Below are 18724 nucleotides of genomic sequence, written 5' to 3'. Positions count from 1 at the left end.
TTTCGGTCCCACAGAGAGACCAGAAGGTCTCTCTGTGGGACCGAAACGTTGGCTTACGTGTATTTCATGTTGTGAATATAGATTTTTGGATTAACCCTGTGCGGTGTGCTGTCTCTTTACTGGTCTTTGGATTGGTTCGTATCATACTTATTTTCTATGGGACTAGCATCTGCTATTATAACCTTTTCTACTGCAGTGTGCTGACTGACCTTCATGTGTATATATATATATATATATATATATATATATATATGATACGAACCAATCCAAAGACCAGTAAAGAGACAGCACACCGCACGGGGTTAATCCAAAAATCTATATTCACAACATGAAATACACGTAAGCCAACGTTTCGGTCCCACAAAGAGACCTTCCTCAGGGCCGTGCAACCCACAAGTGCAAGTGACCACACATATATACCCTCACCCATAGTGCAATGCAAACAAAGGGAACCAATCACCAACATGCAATCAGACAGAATATGCAACATAGCTGTGCTCCGTGCCCCCTCCCCTATTACCTGATTATCCAAATGACTCATCATGACATGAGAGTAGGCACTTAAACTATTAGGAGAAAGACACCCTTTAGACACTGGTCCCAGGGTCTACTGCCCTTGCGGGGGAAGGTCGCGCACCGCGCATCTGCAGTGGGCCAAAACATATTGACTGCCGGAGCGCCAGCAAGGAGAGTACGCCGCGCATCACAGCTGTGAGCAGACGCCTCATTGACTCTCCCTGGCCACCAGGGACGCCGGCAGCGCAAAACGCACATGCGCAGTCTGAAAAACCGCCTCGGTGCACAGTTACCCACACACTGACAGTAATAATGGGCTAAACAGAATAGTAATAAACAGAGCGTTAAGGTGAACCACAGGGGGACAGGTAGAGGTATAGAGCACAAGGAGCGCATAGCATCACCATAGTATATAAGGACAAAGGAAGTGCAAAAGTGCAGAGGGAGTGATGCAACAGAGTGTGTGGGTAACTGTGCACCGAGGCGGTTTTTCAGACTGCGCATGTGCGTTTTGCGCTGCCGGCGTCCCTGGTGGCCAGGGAGAGTCAATGAGGCGTCTGCTCACAGCTGTGATGCGCGGCGTACTCTCCTTGCTGGCGCTCCGGCAGTCAATATGTTTTGGCCCACTGCAGATGCGCGGTGCGCGACCTTCCCCCGCAAGGGCAGTAGACCCTGGGACCAGTGTCTAAAGGGTGTCTTTCTCCTAATAGTTTAAGTGCCTACTCTCATGTCATGATGAGTCATTTGGATAATCAGGTAATAGGGGAGGGGGCACGGAGCACAGCTATGTTGCATATTCTGTCTGATTGCATGTTGGTGATTGGTTCCCTTTGTTTGCATTGCACTATGGGTGAGGGTATATATGTGTGGTCACTTGCACTTGTGGGTTGCACGGCCCTGAGGAAGGTCTCTCTGTGGGACCGAAACGTTGGCTTACGTGTATTTCATGTTGTGAATATAGATTTTTGGATTAACCCCGTGCGGTGTGCTGTCTCTTTACTGGTCTTTGGATTGGTTCGTATCATACTTATTTTCTATGGGACTAGCATCTGCTATTATAACCTTTTCTACTGCAGTGTGCTGACTGACCTTCATGTGTATGTATATATATATATATATATATATATATATATATATATATATATATATATATATATATATATATATATATACAGTGTTCGACAATTCTATACATTTACACGCCCTGGGCGTGTGGATTTAACCCCTGGGTGAGTAAATATTGGCCCAAGCAGCACACATGTTTTTTTTTAAATTTCCCCCGTTCGCGCTCAAATTTCCCCCGTTCGCGCCAATTTTTTTTTAAAATAAATAAATAAGTAATCTCCCTCCCTGATTGGAGGAAGAGGCCGGCTGGCAGCTCTGGGTCCCCTCAGGTCCCCGGATGTAGGCTGGGAGGGGGGGTCCCCAGATGTAGGCTGGGAGGGGGGGTCCCCGTCCCCGGATGTAGGCTGGGGGGGGGGGCCCCCATGGCTGCTGCTGCCCAGGGCTGGAAGACAAAGTAGGCGCTTCCCCTCCGTCCCACGCTCCTTTGGCACCCGCGCGGGCAGGGTAATAGGAGCGGGGAAGAAGGGAAGCAGCCTGGCGGGAGGTAGAGGGAGGGGGGTGCGCGTGCGCACGCGCTGGAGGGGGGGGGGGTTGGCAATGTTCCCGGCACGTTTCCCATCATGGAGGTTGGTGTGGCCCGTGCGGCTGTTCCTAGCATGGCTACCTGACCCCCCTCCTGGCTGCAGCCTGGGCGCACGCGCGGCTTGCCACTTTTCCCATCGGGGAGGTTGGTGGCCGTGCGCCTGTCCGGCTGTCCCCCCGCTGGTCCCCGATCCTCCCGCTAGCCCCCCGATCCTCGTGCTGGCCCCCCCGATCCTCGCGCTGGCCCCCCCATCCTCGCGCTGGCCCCCCCATCCTCGCGCTGACCCCCGATCCTCCCCCTGGCCCCCCCATCCTCCCGCTGGCCCCCCGATCCTCGCGCTGACCCCCCGATCCTCCCGCTGGCCCCCCCATCCTCCCGCTGGCCCCCCCATCCTCCCGCAACTCCTGCCCGATCCCCTGGCATGTGGAGCAGCATGTGGAGGACAAGCAGGCCCTGGAGGAACAGGTAGGCCCCCTCCCTTCCAATGAATACCAACCCAGTCACCCACCCAGTGGGTGTATGTCTGAGTGTGTGTCTGAGTGTCTGTGAGTGTGAGTGTGAGTGTTTGTGAGTGGGTGTCTGTGAGTGTGGGTGAGTGTCTGTGAGTGTGGGTGTCTGTGAGTGTGGGTGTCTGTGAGTGTGTCTGAGTGTGGGTGGGTGTGAGTGTGTGTATGTGTGGGTGTCTGTGAGTGTGGGTGTGAGTGGGTGTTTGTGTCTGTGAGTGGGTGTGTCTGTGTGTGTGTGTGTGTGTGTGTGTGTGTGTGTGTGTGTGTGTGTGTGTGTGTGTGTCTGTGTGTCTGTGTGTGAGTGTCTGTGTGTGAGTGTCTGTGAGTGTTTATGTCTGCGAGTGTTTGTGTGTGTGTGTGTGTGTGTCTGTGTGTGTCTGTGAGTGTATGTGTCTGTGAGTGTATGTGTCTGTGAGTGTTTGTGTGAGTGAGTGTATGTGTATGTGAGTGTTTGTGTGAGTGTTTGTGTGTGTTTGAGTCTGTGAGTGTGTCTGTGAGTGTTTGTGTGTGTTTGAGTCTGTGAGTGTGTCTGAGTGTGTCTGTGAGTGTATGTGTCTGTGAGTGTATGTGTCTGTGAGTTTATGTGTCTGTGAGTGTATGTGTCTGTGAGTGTATGTGTCTGTGAGTGTATGTGTCTGAGTGTGTGTGTCTGTGAGTGTGAGTGTTTGTGTGTGTCTGTGAGTGTGTGTCACCCTCTCCCGGTGTCACCCTCTCCCGGTGTCACCCTCTCCCTGTGTCACCCTCTCCCTGTGTCACCCTCTCCCTGTGCCACCCTCTCCCTGTGTCACCCTCACCCTTTCACCCTCACCCTCTCCCTGTCGCCCTTTCCCTGCCGCCCTCTCTCTGCCGCACTCTCTCTGTCTTTGTCTCTCATTCTCTCTGTGTGTGTTCTCTCTATCTCTCTGTGTCTCTCTCGTTTGCTCTTGTTCTGTGTCTCTCTTTCTCTGTGTGTCTCTCTTTCTCTGTGTCTCTCTTTCTCTGTGTGTCTCTCTTTCTCTGTGTGTCTCTCTTTCTCTGTGTGTCTCTCTTTCTCTGTGTGTCTCTCTTTCTCTGTGTGTCTCATATCTCTCTTTCTCTTTCTCTATCTCTCTCTCTCTCTGTGTGTGTGTGTCTCTCTCTGTGTGTATCTCTCTGTGTGTGTGTGTCCCTCTCTACCCCTCCCTCGCTCCCCCTCCCTCTCTCCCCCTCCCTCCTCTCTCTCTGTCTCTCTGTGTCTCTGTCTCTGTGTCTCTCTCTCTGTGTCTCTATCTGTGTGTGTGTCTCTCTCTGTCTCTCTCTGTCTCTCTCTGTCTCTCTCTCTGTCTCTCTCTGTCTCTCTCTCTGTGTCTCTCTCTGTGTCTCTCTCTGTGTCTCTCTCTGTGTCTCTCTCTGTGTCTCTCTCTGTGTCTCTCTCTCTCACACTCTGGATCTCTTATTTACCCTATATATCTTAACAGCCCTATACAACACCGCAATAACCTATACTGCTTTCTTCCAGATCTGACTCAAGCTTCACACGGAAGACATCGGAACCCCCCCTAACCCAGAAGACAGGTAAGAAACACATCCCCTCCAATGTATTACATTGCGGGAATGAGGTACCTGGACATTGAGGGACTGCGGATCAGGTAAGATCCCAGGCGGGATTGCTGCTTTAGATATTGTGAAGCGGGGGCATCCAGACACTGGTTAAGGGGTTCAGGAAACTAGTCATTCACACCTGGCTTTTATGTCTAGATCCAACATTTACACACACGCACACGTAACAAGGACTAATTGTAGTATAATGTAATACAATAAATTCATTTATGTCAAAAACGAATGTTGTTCTGGCTAGGAATTTATTAAATGTATTTTATTTATATATTTTATTTTAAAGCGGGGTTTGGGGGCGGGACTAGGGCGTGGTTAGGGGCGGGGTTGGAGGCGGGACTAGGTGGCGAGTAGATTTTTTGGTTGGGCTAGTAGATTTTTGGGTGATTTGTCGAACACTGTATATATATATATACACACATATGTATACATATTTTCTATTTCTATTCTTGCTACCTACAGTATCTTTCATACTGTACTACAAAACTCACTAATAACTCAATCATGTATGGCGCAGGGCAGCAATCCAGCAGCCCGAATTTGTGAGGGAGGAGGTAAAGAACTTCTAAGCTTCTCCAGTACTCCAGTAGGCCAAAAACACCTCTTCCCATAATATCCGTTAGGACAAGTGGCATTGGGGTAAGAGAAAGAGTTATATACCTCAGACTAGAGATGTGTGAATTAGTGAAAATCCGACAGCAGTTTGGGGGGAGAGAGAGAGTGGATGGAGAGAGGGAAGAGGGAAAGGGTTGGGGGGGCTCCACTGTCCCAGCATACTTTTGAGCTCTACTGACCACACCTTTTCCTAATGTCAAAGAAACTGGTTCTTTAATCGCAGTTATTTTAACATTGTGCTGTATATAATCGAGCACTTGGTCTCAAAAGTTCGCAATCTTAGGGCAGTCCCATAAGCAGTGTTTTAGGGTTGCTTTAGGTTGTTGGCACTTTGGACAATTATTCCTGGATTTGTCTGTATCCTTGTAATTTATGTTAAAAGCACAATATGCCTTGTGTATCAGTTTTAGTTCCATTTCTCCCCACGTTTCTGATATGATACGTTTTCTCGTTCTATTTAAACTAGTAAGTATTACATCTAATTCAATTATTTCCTTGAAATCTTTGTTCCAGGCCACAAAAACCTTTTGCAAAATCCTCTCGTAATTTTTGTCCCTTACTAAATTGTATATATCTGATATAGTGTATCTGTCCTCTCTGGAAAGACTAAAGAAATTATCCAATATATTATTTGACAATACTTCCTTTTTATATAATCTCCAGTGATTTCCAATAATGTGTCACCTGTGCATACGAATAACCATGTGAACTAGGTATCTCCCACTTTTCCTTTAATTCCTTAAAGGTAAGGAGCCTCTCCTGGTCTTCCTTTATCAAATGTCCTATACACCTTAAGTCCTTGGCTTCCCACAATTGAAAGGATGCCTGATTTAGCCTGGGAGGAAGTTCGCGTTTCCCTTAATAGGCAGAAATTTGAAGATTGTGTATGATAATCCCATATCGACTTTATTGTCTTTCATGCTGCGTAAGTGTCTCTTACCAATGTATAATCTTTGATCTCTCGTGGTAATGCTCCCCACTTTGTATGTAGTATATCTCTTATATTCATAGGTCACACCTGCTGCTGCTCTATCTCTAAATTTGAGTGGAAACTTTTCTCCAAAATCCAATTGCCCACATGCCTAAATTATACTTTCTGATATCGGGGAAACTCAGTCCCCCGATTCTCTGCATAGTTGTAGTTTTGTAATGCTATTCTGGGTCGCCCTCCTCTCCAAATGAACCTACTAAATGCTCTACTCAATTCTTTGGTGTCCATATGCTTTATTAGTAATGTAACATTTGTAAGGGGTAGAGAATTCAGGCAAAGCTGACCATTTTGATCAGTTGGCATCTCCCTGACAGGATTAGGGGGAGGTTCTGCCACCGTTCCAGTTCCTTTATTACCTTCTGAAAAATACTTTTAAAATTGTTTACATATAGCTTTCCCAGGTCCGCTGCAATATTAATACCTAGATATTTTATAGATGTCCTTGTCCTTTTAAAGGGTAACTTCTCATTCCATGTTACATCATTCTTATTTGTGAGGATTACTATTTATGTTTTTGTAACATTAAGTTTGAACCCTGAGAATTTACCAAATTTCCCAATAGCTTTAAATATGTTGGACAATGCCTCCTCAAGATTAGGTTATAGCCCCAGTGCGCGCGGCGAGTGTGCAACGTGTGCGCGGTGGGTTGCCTAGCGACACTCGTCCTCAGCAGCAGCACGACCTGGTGGAAGTTCCAGGCAGCGCGCAATGGGAAGGCATGGTAGGGCCGCAGCTGGGGCACAGCCATGATGTCATGCGTCTGGTTCACCCTCATTGGCTGAAGCGCAGCTGTGATGTGGCTAGCGCTCCGTCACCACTAGCAAAGACAAAATCCTTGTCTATGCTAAATGTTTTCGCGCATCACTCATTGTGCCGGGGCACGCAAGCAGCTACTGGGGCCGGCCCCATAAAGGTCCGTATCTTGTGTGCGCCGCGCATACCGTCGCAGCAGCGGTCACTGGGGACCTAGCCTTAGGCACGTTCTATAGTGCCGGGCGCGTGCTACGCTGTACGGGCGGATTTTTAGTTGGCTGACGTCAGTCAGCCTTTCTATTGAAGGGCCACGCGCGCACGGCAGGGAGAGGGGAGCCGACAGACAGCGGCGAAGATGAAGAAATTCATCTTTTCGCGCCGCTGCCTGCGCTCAAATGTATGAATATGTGTGTATGTGTGTATGCGTGGATGTGTGTTTGTATGGATGTTTGTGTGTGTGTGTGTCTGGGTCAAGGATTGTAAAACAAAACAAAAAAATATTTATTAAACTTTTTTTTTTTCTTTAAAAAATCTATCTAAGACTTACTTTCACTCACACAACCCATGCACACACATATACTCACACATACACACACATACACACACATTCACACTAACCTGCAGCTCCCGGCTCTATATACTGTACATGAAAAGCATGGGAACGCGCGGCCGCACGGCCGCATGCTGTATAGACATAATTACACACTATTCAGTGACACAGGAAAAGCATGCACATTGAAATCCCATAAAGATTTATCAGTAGGTTCCCATTTTTAAAAGTAAATTCACATCACTAAATACATTTCATACTTATATATTTATATTACATTTGCACAACACCTCAAGGACAAAAATGTTCCCATAAAAACAAACACAAACGTCTTTTACAGATCCAGGCTAAAAGATGTCTACATTTATTTTAAGTAGGTTACTAACAGCTTGATCAGAGTTGACAATGTTCCTATAAACCTGGTCTTTCACAACTCATTACATCAACTCGCTTAGCACAAATGTGCAATTTGCTAGGGGGTGACACCTTATTTTGATTATATAACAACAATGCCCTTTAGAAGAAGCACTGCCTATTCCATCAACAGCATATTAAATACAGACACGCAGGGATCAAGGGCACATTGATTCCAATCTTCTATTAGGTCTGCAGTTAAATAGTAAACTCAAAATAAAAACAATGGATGATGCAATAAAATAACTTGTGCCCCTGATATACAAATCATCCTCTACTTTACTGTAACTTCCTCTTAGGTAGAGATAGGTGAACTGGTCCAAATCCGTTTCACGGAATTTCCCAGATTTTTTAGACCAAATACTATGCACCCCATCAAAATCCTTCTGCGAATTGGGGATTAAAAAAAAACTGAATCCGGATTTTTAAGAATATGAACTCCGATTACATATTAAATCTGAAATCCGAGTGAAGAATGACAAATCTGTGGTTAGATTGCTAAAAAATCCACACTCTCTTTATCTGGCACACGTAGAGCTTAAAGCTATGGTTGAGTGCTTCTTGGGAAAGGGATACAGTCTTAAGGAGGCCAAATAAACTATTCAATGTTCTCATGAGGCACTCATAAAGACGAGAACAATCTCTCTCTCTTTAATCCGATTGTGGGTTTGTAACCCGTCACTCGGATTGTCAGTAATAGAAAAAAAATGGTGGATTTGGCTTTTTTGAGAGTAATACGTGGTTCAAAGGAACTGGCCAATCCAACGCGCATTCAAATTCGCAAAGAAAAAAAATGGCCATCTCTGCTCTTAGGCACCTACATCATGTTGAAGACTTTCATTAATAGCAATACATGGAGTACAATCATCCAATACCCATGTACCCTAAATAGTTGTTACGTTATAGCAACAGAAACAAAAGCAATATTTCTCCATGCAGGATCGCCTTCTGTAAGATTTAATCCAATATATACAGAATAGGCTTCTCAGCTGAGATAACTGATCCAAGAATTGTATTATATAAAAGACTGTTTGTCATGCTATAAGGAAAAGAGGCACACCCCTGACTAATTGGTAAACATATGTAATGGACAGTAGAGGGACTATGTTCAAAGCACATATTTGACTTGTGTTTACGTTATACAATTGGCTTGCTCAATGCAAAAAAGGTTTACCTACTTTTTCATGAAATCCATGTAGTCAGTTTTAAGATACTGAAATTATAATGTTGCCCTGACTGTACTTTACATTTAAGGCAGGCCTGCACAACATACGGCCTGCGGGCTGCATGCGGCCCCCCCGGGCCTCTCTGTGTGGCCCGTGATGAGTCCGGCCGGGCGCCAGTTTAATAAATAAATACATTTAAAAAAGGTGCAGGGGGTCATTGGAAGTGCAGGGGGGTCATTGGAGGTGCAGCGGGGGGGTCATTGGAGGTGAAGGGGGGTCATTGGAGGTGAAGGGGGGTCATTGGAGGTGCAGGGGAGGGTCATTGGAGGTGCAGGGGAGGGTCATTGAAGGTGAAGGGGGGGTCATTGGAGGTGAAGGGGGGTGGGTCATTGGAGGTGCAGGGGGGGTCATTGGAGGTGCAGGGGGGGTCATTGGAGGTGCAGGGAGGGTGATTGGAGGTGAAGGGGGGGTCATTGGAGGTGCAGGGGGGGTCATTGGAGGTGCAGGGGGGGGTCATTGGAGGTGCAGGGGGGGTCATTGGAGGTGCAGGGGGGTCATTAGAGGTGCAGGGGGGTCATTGGAGGTGAAGGGGGGTCATTGGAGGTGAAGGGGGGTCATTAGAGGTGCAGGGTGTCATTGGAGGTGCAGGGGGTCATTGGAGGTGCAGGGGGGTCATTGGGGGTGCAGGGGAGGGTGATTGGAGTTGAAGGGGGGGGTGATTGGAGGTGAAGGGGGGGTCATTGGAGATGCAGGGGGGTGTCATTGGAGGTGCAGGGTGGGGGTCATTGGAGGTGCAGGGGGGGGTCATTGGAGGTGAAGGGGGGGTCATTGGAGGTGAAGGGGGGGTCATTGGAGGTGCAGGGGAGGGTGATTGGAGGTGCGGGGGGGTGATTGGAGGTGCAAGGGGGGAGAATGATGTGAGGTGCAGGGGGGAGAGTGATGTGAGGTGCAGGGGGGGAGAGTGATGTGAGGTGCAGGGGGGGAGAGTGATGTGAGGTGCAGGGGGGAGAGTGATGTGAGGTTCAGGGGGGGAGAGTGATGTGAGGTGCAGGGGGGGAGAGTGATGTGAGGTGCAGGGGGGGAGAGTGATGTGAGGTGCAGGGGGGGAGAGTGATGTGAGGTGCAGGGGGGAGAGTGATGTGAGGTGCAGGGGGGGACAGTGATGTGAGGTGCAGGGGGGAGAGTGATGTGAGGTGCAGGGGGGAAGAGTGATGTGAGGTGCAGGGGGGGAGAGTGATGTGAGGTTCAGGGGGGAGAGTGATGTGAGGTGCAGGGGGGGACAGTGATGTGAGGTGCAGGGGGGAGAAGGATGTGAGGTGCACAGGGGGAGAAGGATGTGAGGTGCATGGGGGGAAAAGGATGTGAGGTGCACAGGGGGAGAAGGATCTGAGGTGCAGGGGGGGTGGGATGTGTGTGGTGTGCAGGGAGGTATTGTGTGTTTGATGTGGAGAGGGAGTATTATGTGTGTGGGTGAGGGGGAGAGATAGGGGTATGAGAGATAGCTGGGGAGTCTCGCAAAGGTTGATAGTGAGGGGTTCTGGGGGAGATATATGAGGATGATGATGATGAGAGGTGCTGGAGGAGAGATGGTGATGATGATGATGATGATGATGATGATTTTACCCGTGCAGCCCAATTTTTTTTTCCTTGGAGCAGTTCGGCCCTTCTCGCTTTACGAGTTGTGCAGGCCTGATTTAAGATTTTGTAAGTGTAGGAAAATTAAATAATTACCATTCACAATCAGAATTGTATATCATTCATAATTTGTCTTGTAGTTTGTTTTCATTATTTCTGATTTGTTTCAATGTAAACAAAACTATTAGTTAACAGAGAAATTTAAAGAATGTGAACTGTCCCGTAACATTTTACTGTTTTTTAGTCATTATGGCAAAATAAAAAATGAAATCATACATACCCTTGGAAAGGTTGTAAATCGGTCCAACTCTTCCACAAAACAGAACATCTGTAAACTGATTGCTGACATAACAATTAAAAGGCTGGCAGTGAATACCACCAGGCTTCCTAACTTTTTACCGGGGCCAAATATCTTATAAACAAAATCTTCTAGGGCAGGTGATATCTTGATCAGTCGCACAACTCTTAGAACCTGTAAAAAGAACATACATTTTATGTTAGAAATGTATGCTAATAATAATGTGTACCATTTGTAATATGAACAATTCTACATGTTTTTCCAACAAAAGGGAATTATGGGGAGCGTGCATTGTTGTACAATATATTCATGCCTTAGAACACAGTCTAGGATATTTGGTCATTGCCATTTTGCCATGTCCAAATCTCCGTCGGCGTTTCGCTGCCACTTACCTCGCTGCTAGGACATCTCACGCTTTGCTGCCAAGGTAAGTCCCTAACCTTACCCAAAAACACCTAATCTTAACCCCTAATACTAATGGTACCCCCTACCCTAAAAACCTTAACTCCATACCCTAAAACTCCTTACCCTAAAACACTTACCCAAATACTCTACCCTAAAACGCCTTACCCTAAAATGCCTTACCCTAAAACCCATTAACCAAATACTCTACCCTAAAACGCCTTACCCTAAAACTCCTTACCCTAAAACCCCTTACCCAAATACCCTACCCTAAAACGCCTTACCCTAAAACTCCTTACCCTAAAACCCCTTACCCAAATACCCTACCCTAAAATGCCTTACCCTAAAACTCCTTACCCTAAAACCCATTACCCAAATACCCTACCCTAAAACGCCTTACCCTAAAACTCATTACCCAAATACTCTACCCTAAAACTCCTTACCCTAAAACCCATTACCCAAATACCCTACCCTAAAACGCCTTACCCTAAAACCCATTACCCAAATACCCTACCCTAAAACTCCTTACCCTAAAACTCATTACCCAAATACTCTACCCTAAAACGCCTTACCCTAAAACTCCTTACCCTAAAACTCATTACCCAAATACTCTACCCTAAAACGCCTTACCCTAAAACTCCTTACCCTAAAACCCATTACCCAAATACTCTACCCTAAAACGCCTTACCCTAAAACTCCTTACCCAAATACCCTACCCTAAAAAGCTTGACCCCCTAACCTAACCACTAACCTCCTACCTTAAAACCCCTATTCTCAACCCCCTACCCAACCACTAAATGACCCTTAAATTCACTTACCTTGGCAAAGCAGCCAGCGGGGTAGTGTCCAGCGTTAAAGCGGCCGCGGCGGAGGCTATTTCTGTGGCCGAATCCCTGCGGAGACTTGGTCACAGCGAGGCAGCCACAACCAAATGTCAGATTCCCTTAGTACATTGTCATACTTTGTTAGAATAGGCACTCAAATAATGTTTATTGTTACTGTAGCTCAGCGTTTGAGTTCTCACCCAGAAATGTGTGCATTGTAAACCGCAGCCACACGTGTTGCTCAGCAAAAGCAAAAAGCAAACTCCACAATTGTACTCACTACATCACTAACCCTTTAAGACCACTGTCTGACGTTTTACTCTAACTAGTGGCATTTCAGTAACTGAAAAAAAAAGAAAACTACTTTTGTTTAAAAAATACAGATACACTGTATTATCAGCAGAGCTGTTACCAACTCCGGACACACATTCAACTGCACATACAGTAAAGGCAGACTATCACATGGGAACTCCTATTACCGTCAATGGGAGTTTCAGTGTAAACTATTGCCGTTTAATGAATAACTCCCCTTGTGTCTTCCCATTATTTCACTGGCCTGGCAACTATGTTTAGTTTTCAAATGATAAAATCACAAAATTATTTGTGGACAGTACAGTATTGAAAACCTCAATGTCCAGGATAAAAAGCATTGGTGGCCCAGGTTTTAAAGGTCTCTCATTAACATGGAAGCACTGCGTACATGGTTGGTGCTATAGAAATAAAAATACAACACTGTGTAATGCTTGGAAATCCTGGGACAAGTGTGGTGCTCCAGGCATTCAGTTGCACATCCTTGATATAAATAGATTAAAAAAAAATAAACATTTTACTCTGCTGGTCATATTATTGTTATGTAGGCATTTGCTTTGGAAAACACTCCTGTAGTGTATGTTAATTAAATGCAGATGTTTTACAAATGTCTACTTTCACTGCTCAAGTGTGCATGTTGCTTTGTATTCTTTTTTTACATGCACAATTCCTGAGATTGTGTGTACAAAATGTGCATAACTGATTCAGAGCTTCAACTTAATCTCTCCAACCAGCCCCAATGGAATAGATTCATCATTCTCTGGTAATTGGATGCAGGGTCAATTCGGCTATGTTTTGCTCCCACTTTCCTGCTTCAGAGTCCACTTCAACCTCATGAACTCATAATGAGCAAGAAACAAAAGTACAATCTAGGCTTAGGTAGCACTTTAAAATTGTTGCATTTGACAGTACCTGGAAGTAGGTGAATTGAGAATGGTAAAGGTCTGGGTAAATGTGTAGAGTCGTTCCAACTACCAGTAGGAGTTCAAATTTATGAAGAGATGAACTAATGTAGCCTGTAAAGCCCAAGCACCAAATCTTCAAAAGAGCCTCCAAATCAAATAGCAAAGTAAAGGCAACCTAAGGAAAAACAGGAGACACATATTAACACTTGTACTGCCATAATACACGTCCTGGCGCCAGAAGACACATTACAGCAGATTCACTCAAAATGACCTCCAGTCATTGTGCATTTTTATTGAAGATAGTTCTAAATTGAATCTATATGTATACTAGTATGAATATCACTACACAAAGGTGTATTACTACAGAACTGAACATTATTTTAATCGGGTGAATTAACATGATAAAGCTGTGTGTCCCGTAGATATATAGTTTAAGGGGACAAAAAGAAGACGTTGGACACATGAATGAAGAAACCAAGGATATCTGACTCGTAAATGGAGGCATATATATTACACTATGTCAGGGCAAAGTGGTGTAAAATTGGGGATTAGTTAGTTAGTTAGTTAGTTAGTTAGTTAGTTAGTTAGTTACATAGTAGATGAAGTTGAAAAAAAGTTGAAAAAAAGATATGTGTCTTTGTTGAGTTGAACCTTTGCATAAAATTCATAAGGACTACTGTATGCATGCAAGCGCTTTATAAAAAAATAATTTACACTACTACTGTACATATACATTTTTGTACACAAAAAGAAAAATAATGTATAAAAACTGTAATCCCAAACTTCTGGTCTAGGGAAATTAATGGTACTGTTCAAAGAATCTGAGCAAATTACTATGATATATTTAATAGGCTAAAACTGGGTGAAAGATGCCTTAAAAATACATAATGAAAAAAATGACAAGCATAAGAATGTTTAAATCCTTTTCACACATTTCTCCTGGAAATGATAGTATACATTATAATCTAAAGTAAATGGTGGGACTCAACACCCCTTTTATTGCCTTGTCTCCCCCTTATCCTGTACCAATTATCTTTTGCCCTTTTATAGGGAAGGTACCGAACATACATACATCTTATTACCTCTTTAATAGGGAGGTCAATAACCTTCCCAAACATACAGTACGCACATCCCCAGGTCCACTCTGTTTAAAAGTAACAAATTAACATTTTAAAAAGAGTCAAAGTTTTTATTTTTAAATACTTTCAGGTGTGTTTTTTGACCAGTTAAACATATTGTTGGCATTTGTTTTATTTGATCATATTGATAATGAACCTTTAACCCCTTATATACCTCTGGGTCATAATAAACATTGTGTTGACTACTTCAGCACAAGTGACATTAAATGTAACATAGTTTATTAAAACATATTTCTATTGCATTATATATTGTTGTATTTACTTGTCACAAAAGTCAATGAGGCATGGAAATACTCTGGCTACTTAGAGGTCAATATTTGTGGCTTGCCTTTTATATTTCTAGTATATATATATATGTATTAACACACATTCCCGGATAGCTCAAACTCCTACATCCACCACATAATGAATATATATTTATGCCAAAATTAGTGTTACTGAGCGTTGCAAATGTATACGTACAACAGAAGACACGGGTGCCCAATGCTACATCAAATTGACAAAACATATATGGTAATGAGTATAAAGTATAAATACTTGAATAATAATAGTAATAACTTGGTTATTTAGTTAAACCCTTTGGCCAAAGCATCGTAAGCCTGCATATCAACGTCAAGGTAAACCAAAAATGCAGGTCCTAACACTAAAACTGTGAACCCTTCCTGTATGAGGGGAAGGAACTGCTGTGAGTCCTGTCCATTTCTAGAACCTCCCAAGTTAAAAGATATATATATGTATGTAGCCATGGCTGGTCCAGGCTATACTTTCTGCCTCCTGTCACGTTATTCCTGGTAACTACAGGCAGTGGCAGGCTATCCTGTGGGATTTACCCCCCCCCCCCCCCCTCATGCAGCCTCTTTGAGTGACTGGGATGGAGGTGAACCGGGTCTGTGTACAGCCCATCGGTGCAGACCTTGTGCCCTCCCCCTCTGTAGTAGGAGTCATTCTAAATGATAGAGAGTCTTGTTCTGAGTCTAGTCTGAGGAGGAGTGAAGCTGAGTCCCTCCCAGCCGGGAGGAGAGGTGCTCTCAGCCCCTTAGGGGGTTGAGGATAGGAGATCTACCAGACTGCAAGGCCTCAATTCAGAGAAGGCCAGGCACCATCCAGAGGCCTGGGAACCTATGCTGCCAACTGTATTTGCTGTAACAACACCTGCAGTGGATGCAATAAAGGATCCTATTTTATAAACCCCTGCCTGAGTCTACAGTCTATTGGTAGGGGTATGTTTGAATACTGTCAATGTGGGGACTGTCTCCAGTACACCTGGAGACTGCTATGACTGGAGGCGCTGACACCATGAAAAGAGCCTGAAGGATCACCAAAAGCCTGTCCTGTTTCCCCTTACCATCGCGGATGCTCATCTCTCCTGAACCCTCACAGGTAACAAGCACCATGACACCATGATACCTGTAGCTTTAGCAAGATCTCCCAGAGGGGAGGTGCTGCTGAGATGCAGAACAGGGCAGGCTTTCAGGACATTGCAGCACTGCAGCACAGGAGAAGCAGGGGCCGGGCCCCTGATGCTTCACCAGGGACCATGGGCACCCATTTCAAGTTAAGGAAGGTTGAACTTCTCTCTGAGGCTACACCAGGGAGGGGGTTACCCAGACCCTTACCAAAGATATTATGTTGGGATGTAGCCTGTGGGAATTGTTCAAGGGAGTGTAGATACCCTTCATAAGAAGAAAAAGAGACTGTTTGGGCATACCCTGTGGGAAATATCCAGGGACAGTGGATACCCTTCTAGCTGCCTAGAAATTGTTTTTGTTGGGGCGTACCCTGTGAGAAATTGTTCACGTAGCATGTACCCTTCATCTAGCTCAGAACAGTGGTTGGGGCGCACCCTGACAGGAAATCCAGGCAGCATGTAACACTCACCATCTTTATGGCAAAAATTCAGTGCAAGGAACGGGGCCCTGAGGCGTCGCCATAGACCCCGTGTACCTTTTGCCCCCATGGACAGTGCTATTGTCCTCAAAATGGAGTCCAACACATGGACTGTGTTCTCAAAATGGCGTTCCCGCCAGAAAAATGGGACTGCATGGGCTTGCAGCAAGTTGCAAGCTATTTTCTGCAAACTCAGTTGCAAGCTATTCGACGCCAAGCAAAGTACTGCCTATCACTGTGACTGGCTCAGTCGTAGCCAGGTCACACCCTGTTCTTCTATGCCCCTGCCCTATATTCAACCTAGGGGAGGGGGGCAACACCCAAGATCCAATCGGAGACCGTCTCTGCTCTGGAAGGAGTTATCCAGTGCCTGCCTAATTCAGTTCCACGGAGCTGAGCAAGTGATCAGAGCTACACAACCTCTGTCTACACTAGCTCAGCTAAAGAAAGAAAAAAATGTCTACTCTAGAGCTTGCCAATTACTACCTACGGCTACATGGTGGTCACGGTGAACAGCCAGTGTCACCTGCGCTGTGTATGCCCGAATTGCTAGTTTCCTGGGGGCGACACCAGCCCCACTCCGTGGTGCCCACACTGCGGGGTATTATTCATGCGGCCTGCCAGCCCTGGGCCCGCCAATTCTTATCAACCCTACGATCGGGGCTCCACACCAACTGGTGCGGCCCCTACGGCTGTCCCTGCCGCGGACGACATTGTGGGCTTGTGGGCCCTGACCATCGCGCTCAGATGCCTACGTGGTCTGTTGCCAGAGGTATCTTCTCCTGCCTACGACCGGGCCCTTATGCTCTCTGGTGTGGCCGGCCCTGACCTGTACAACGTGGAGCAATCCATGGGCCCCGCATCTTGTGACCAGAGTCCCCAGTGTACTGGTGCCAGAGACGATATCCACTGTGCTACCCCTGACGGTTCCAAGACCGGAACCTGTACCCAATGACCGGGAGGGTGAGTTGACTGCACAGGGGGTGTTGGGTGCACTTCCTCTGGCGGCGCGGGAGCAGGCAAGCACTGTGCTAATATTTACACATATTGCCATTACATTGGTTCTGTAACACACTCTCTCATGTCTCCTTAACCTGTATTGTCAATTATCCTGACTAATATACTTAAACGATTTGTAGGTAGTATTAATTATCACAATACCCAATATTTGTAGCTAGTATTTGTACATACTTGTGCCCTCCATCCTTTTATTTGCTATCCCCCTTACATACACTGTATGGAATATAATGTTACTGTATTTGTTCAGTAACAGATGTACGAAACACACTTGGCGAACGTTTTGACATCCATTACTGAACTTATTTGTCCACTGAAAATTGGATGAACATGTACTCCCTCTTACTTATATGTATGAAAGGACATAGTTTGCAGACAGAATTTAGAAGTGGATAATGTAGAATATTCAGCGCTCGTGCTGCAGGTATATGTAGTGTTGGAATAAAAGTCCCCTTGCTGCATGTGTGTGGAGCGTCTCCCCGATCTGCTCCTGGAGCAAGGTGATCCCCTAAAAAGGGGGGCACCTTGGAAGACAAGAAGAAAAAATGCACACAATGCGCACCAGGGATTAAAATAATAACATTTATTAGTAAATATTTCACTGAGGGGATCCAACCCCACCTCAGTTATAAAAAGATGACGCTGTGCGTGACCTCCTGACGAAGCACGTAGTGCGAAACGCGTAGAGGTCACGACAGGTCATTCTGCGCGTGTTCCTGACGGGCTGAGATGGCACCTGCAAGAAGCCCAGGCGGTGGTTCCATCTCTGCGGTGACGTGATCCGGATCTCTATACGTCTGCCACGGACGCGCCTTTGGCTTCAGTGTGAGTCTCCGTCTACCCTTGACAGTCATAGATAGTTGTTTCACTATATTTTAGTTAATTCAGGATCAATCGTTCTGTTTTATTTATTTAACACTATCTCTTCGATTTTTTTTATTGTGTGTTATGCTGTCAATGGATTTAGAATAATTAATGTATATCCTAAGGTTCATGTTCATTGTAACTGAACCTAGCTGTGTGACTTTTCATAACTGAGGTGGGGTTGGATCCCCTCAGTGAAATATTTACTAATAAATGTTATTATTTTAATCCCTGGTGCGCATTGTGTGCATTTTTTGTTCTAGAATTTAGAAGTGTAAAAAAATATTTGTTTTCTAAGAAAGCATGTTTGATGTGTATATATTACCCAATAAGAACCACAAACCAAAATAGTGAAATACATTTTTTTATTGATTTTCAAGCAGCAACCTTTGAGATCTAGTGAATGGGCAAGCGATTGTTGGTGCGCCTTGGGGACGTCTTTGACCTCTGACATGAACATTGGCAATTCGTGGCCGCACAATTGCTGTTTCGGGTGCAGTGGGCACTGGCATTATTCCTGGAGGTGGGTGTGCCAAGGGTGAAGTGGGCACTGGTATTATGCCTGCAGGTGGCTGTGCCAAGGTTAAACGAAAGACTTGCATTATGCCTGCCGGTGGCTGTGCCAAGGGTGTAGCGGATACATTTCCACTTGTCTTCATAAGGTGTGGTTGAATCATCTTTTTCCAGGTAGAGGAAACAGGGCACCAGTATTT

At 45.5% G+C, this 18724-nt stretch overlaps 1 protein-coding gene across 5 annotated transcripts in view; it reads right to left on the bottom strand.

Moving 5' to 3' along the window:
- NALCN (sodium leak channel, non-selective) overlaps positions 1-18724 on the bottom strand; it is a 617081-nt gene that overhangs the window by 294854 nt on the left and 303503 nt on the right. For all 5 annotated transcript variants that reach the window (XM_075590764.1, XM_075590763.1, XM_075590765.1 and 2 more), the window contains 2 exons: positions 13112-13279; positions 10647-10838 (listed from right to left, as the gene is read on the bottom strand). In XM_075590764.1, the coding sequence (XP_075446879.1) occupies positions 10647-10838; positions 13112-13279 (360 nt within the window). The remainder of the gene's footprint in view (positions 1-10646; positions 10839-13111; positions 13280-18724) is intronic.

Source organism: Ascaphus truei, chromosome 3 (genome assembly GCF_040206685.1).
Source record: "Ascaphus truei isolate aAscTru1 chromosome 3, aAscTru1.hap1, whole genome shotgun sequence".
In the NCBI taxonomy this organism is placed as follows: Eukaryota; Metazoa; Chordata; class Amphibia; order Anura; family Ascaphidae; genus Ascaphus; species Ascaphus truei.
This window is presented reverse-complemented; position numbering and strand designations above follow the sequence as displayed.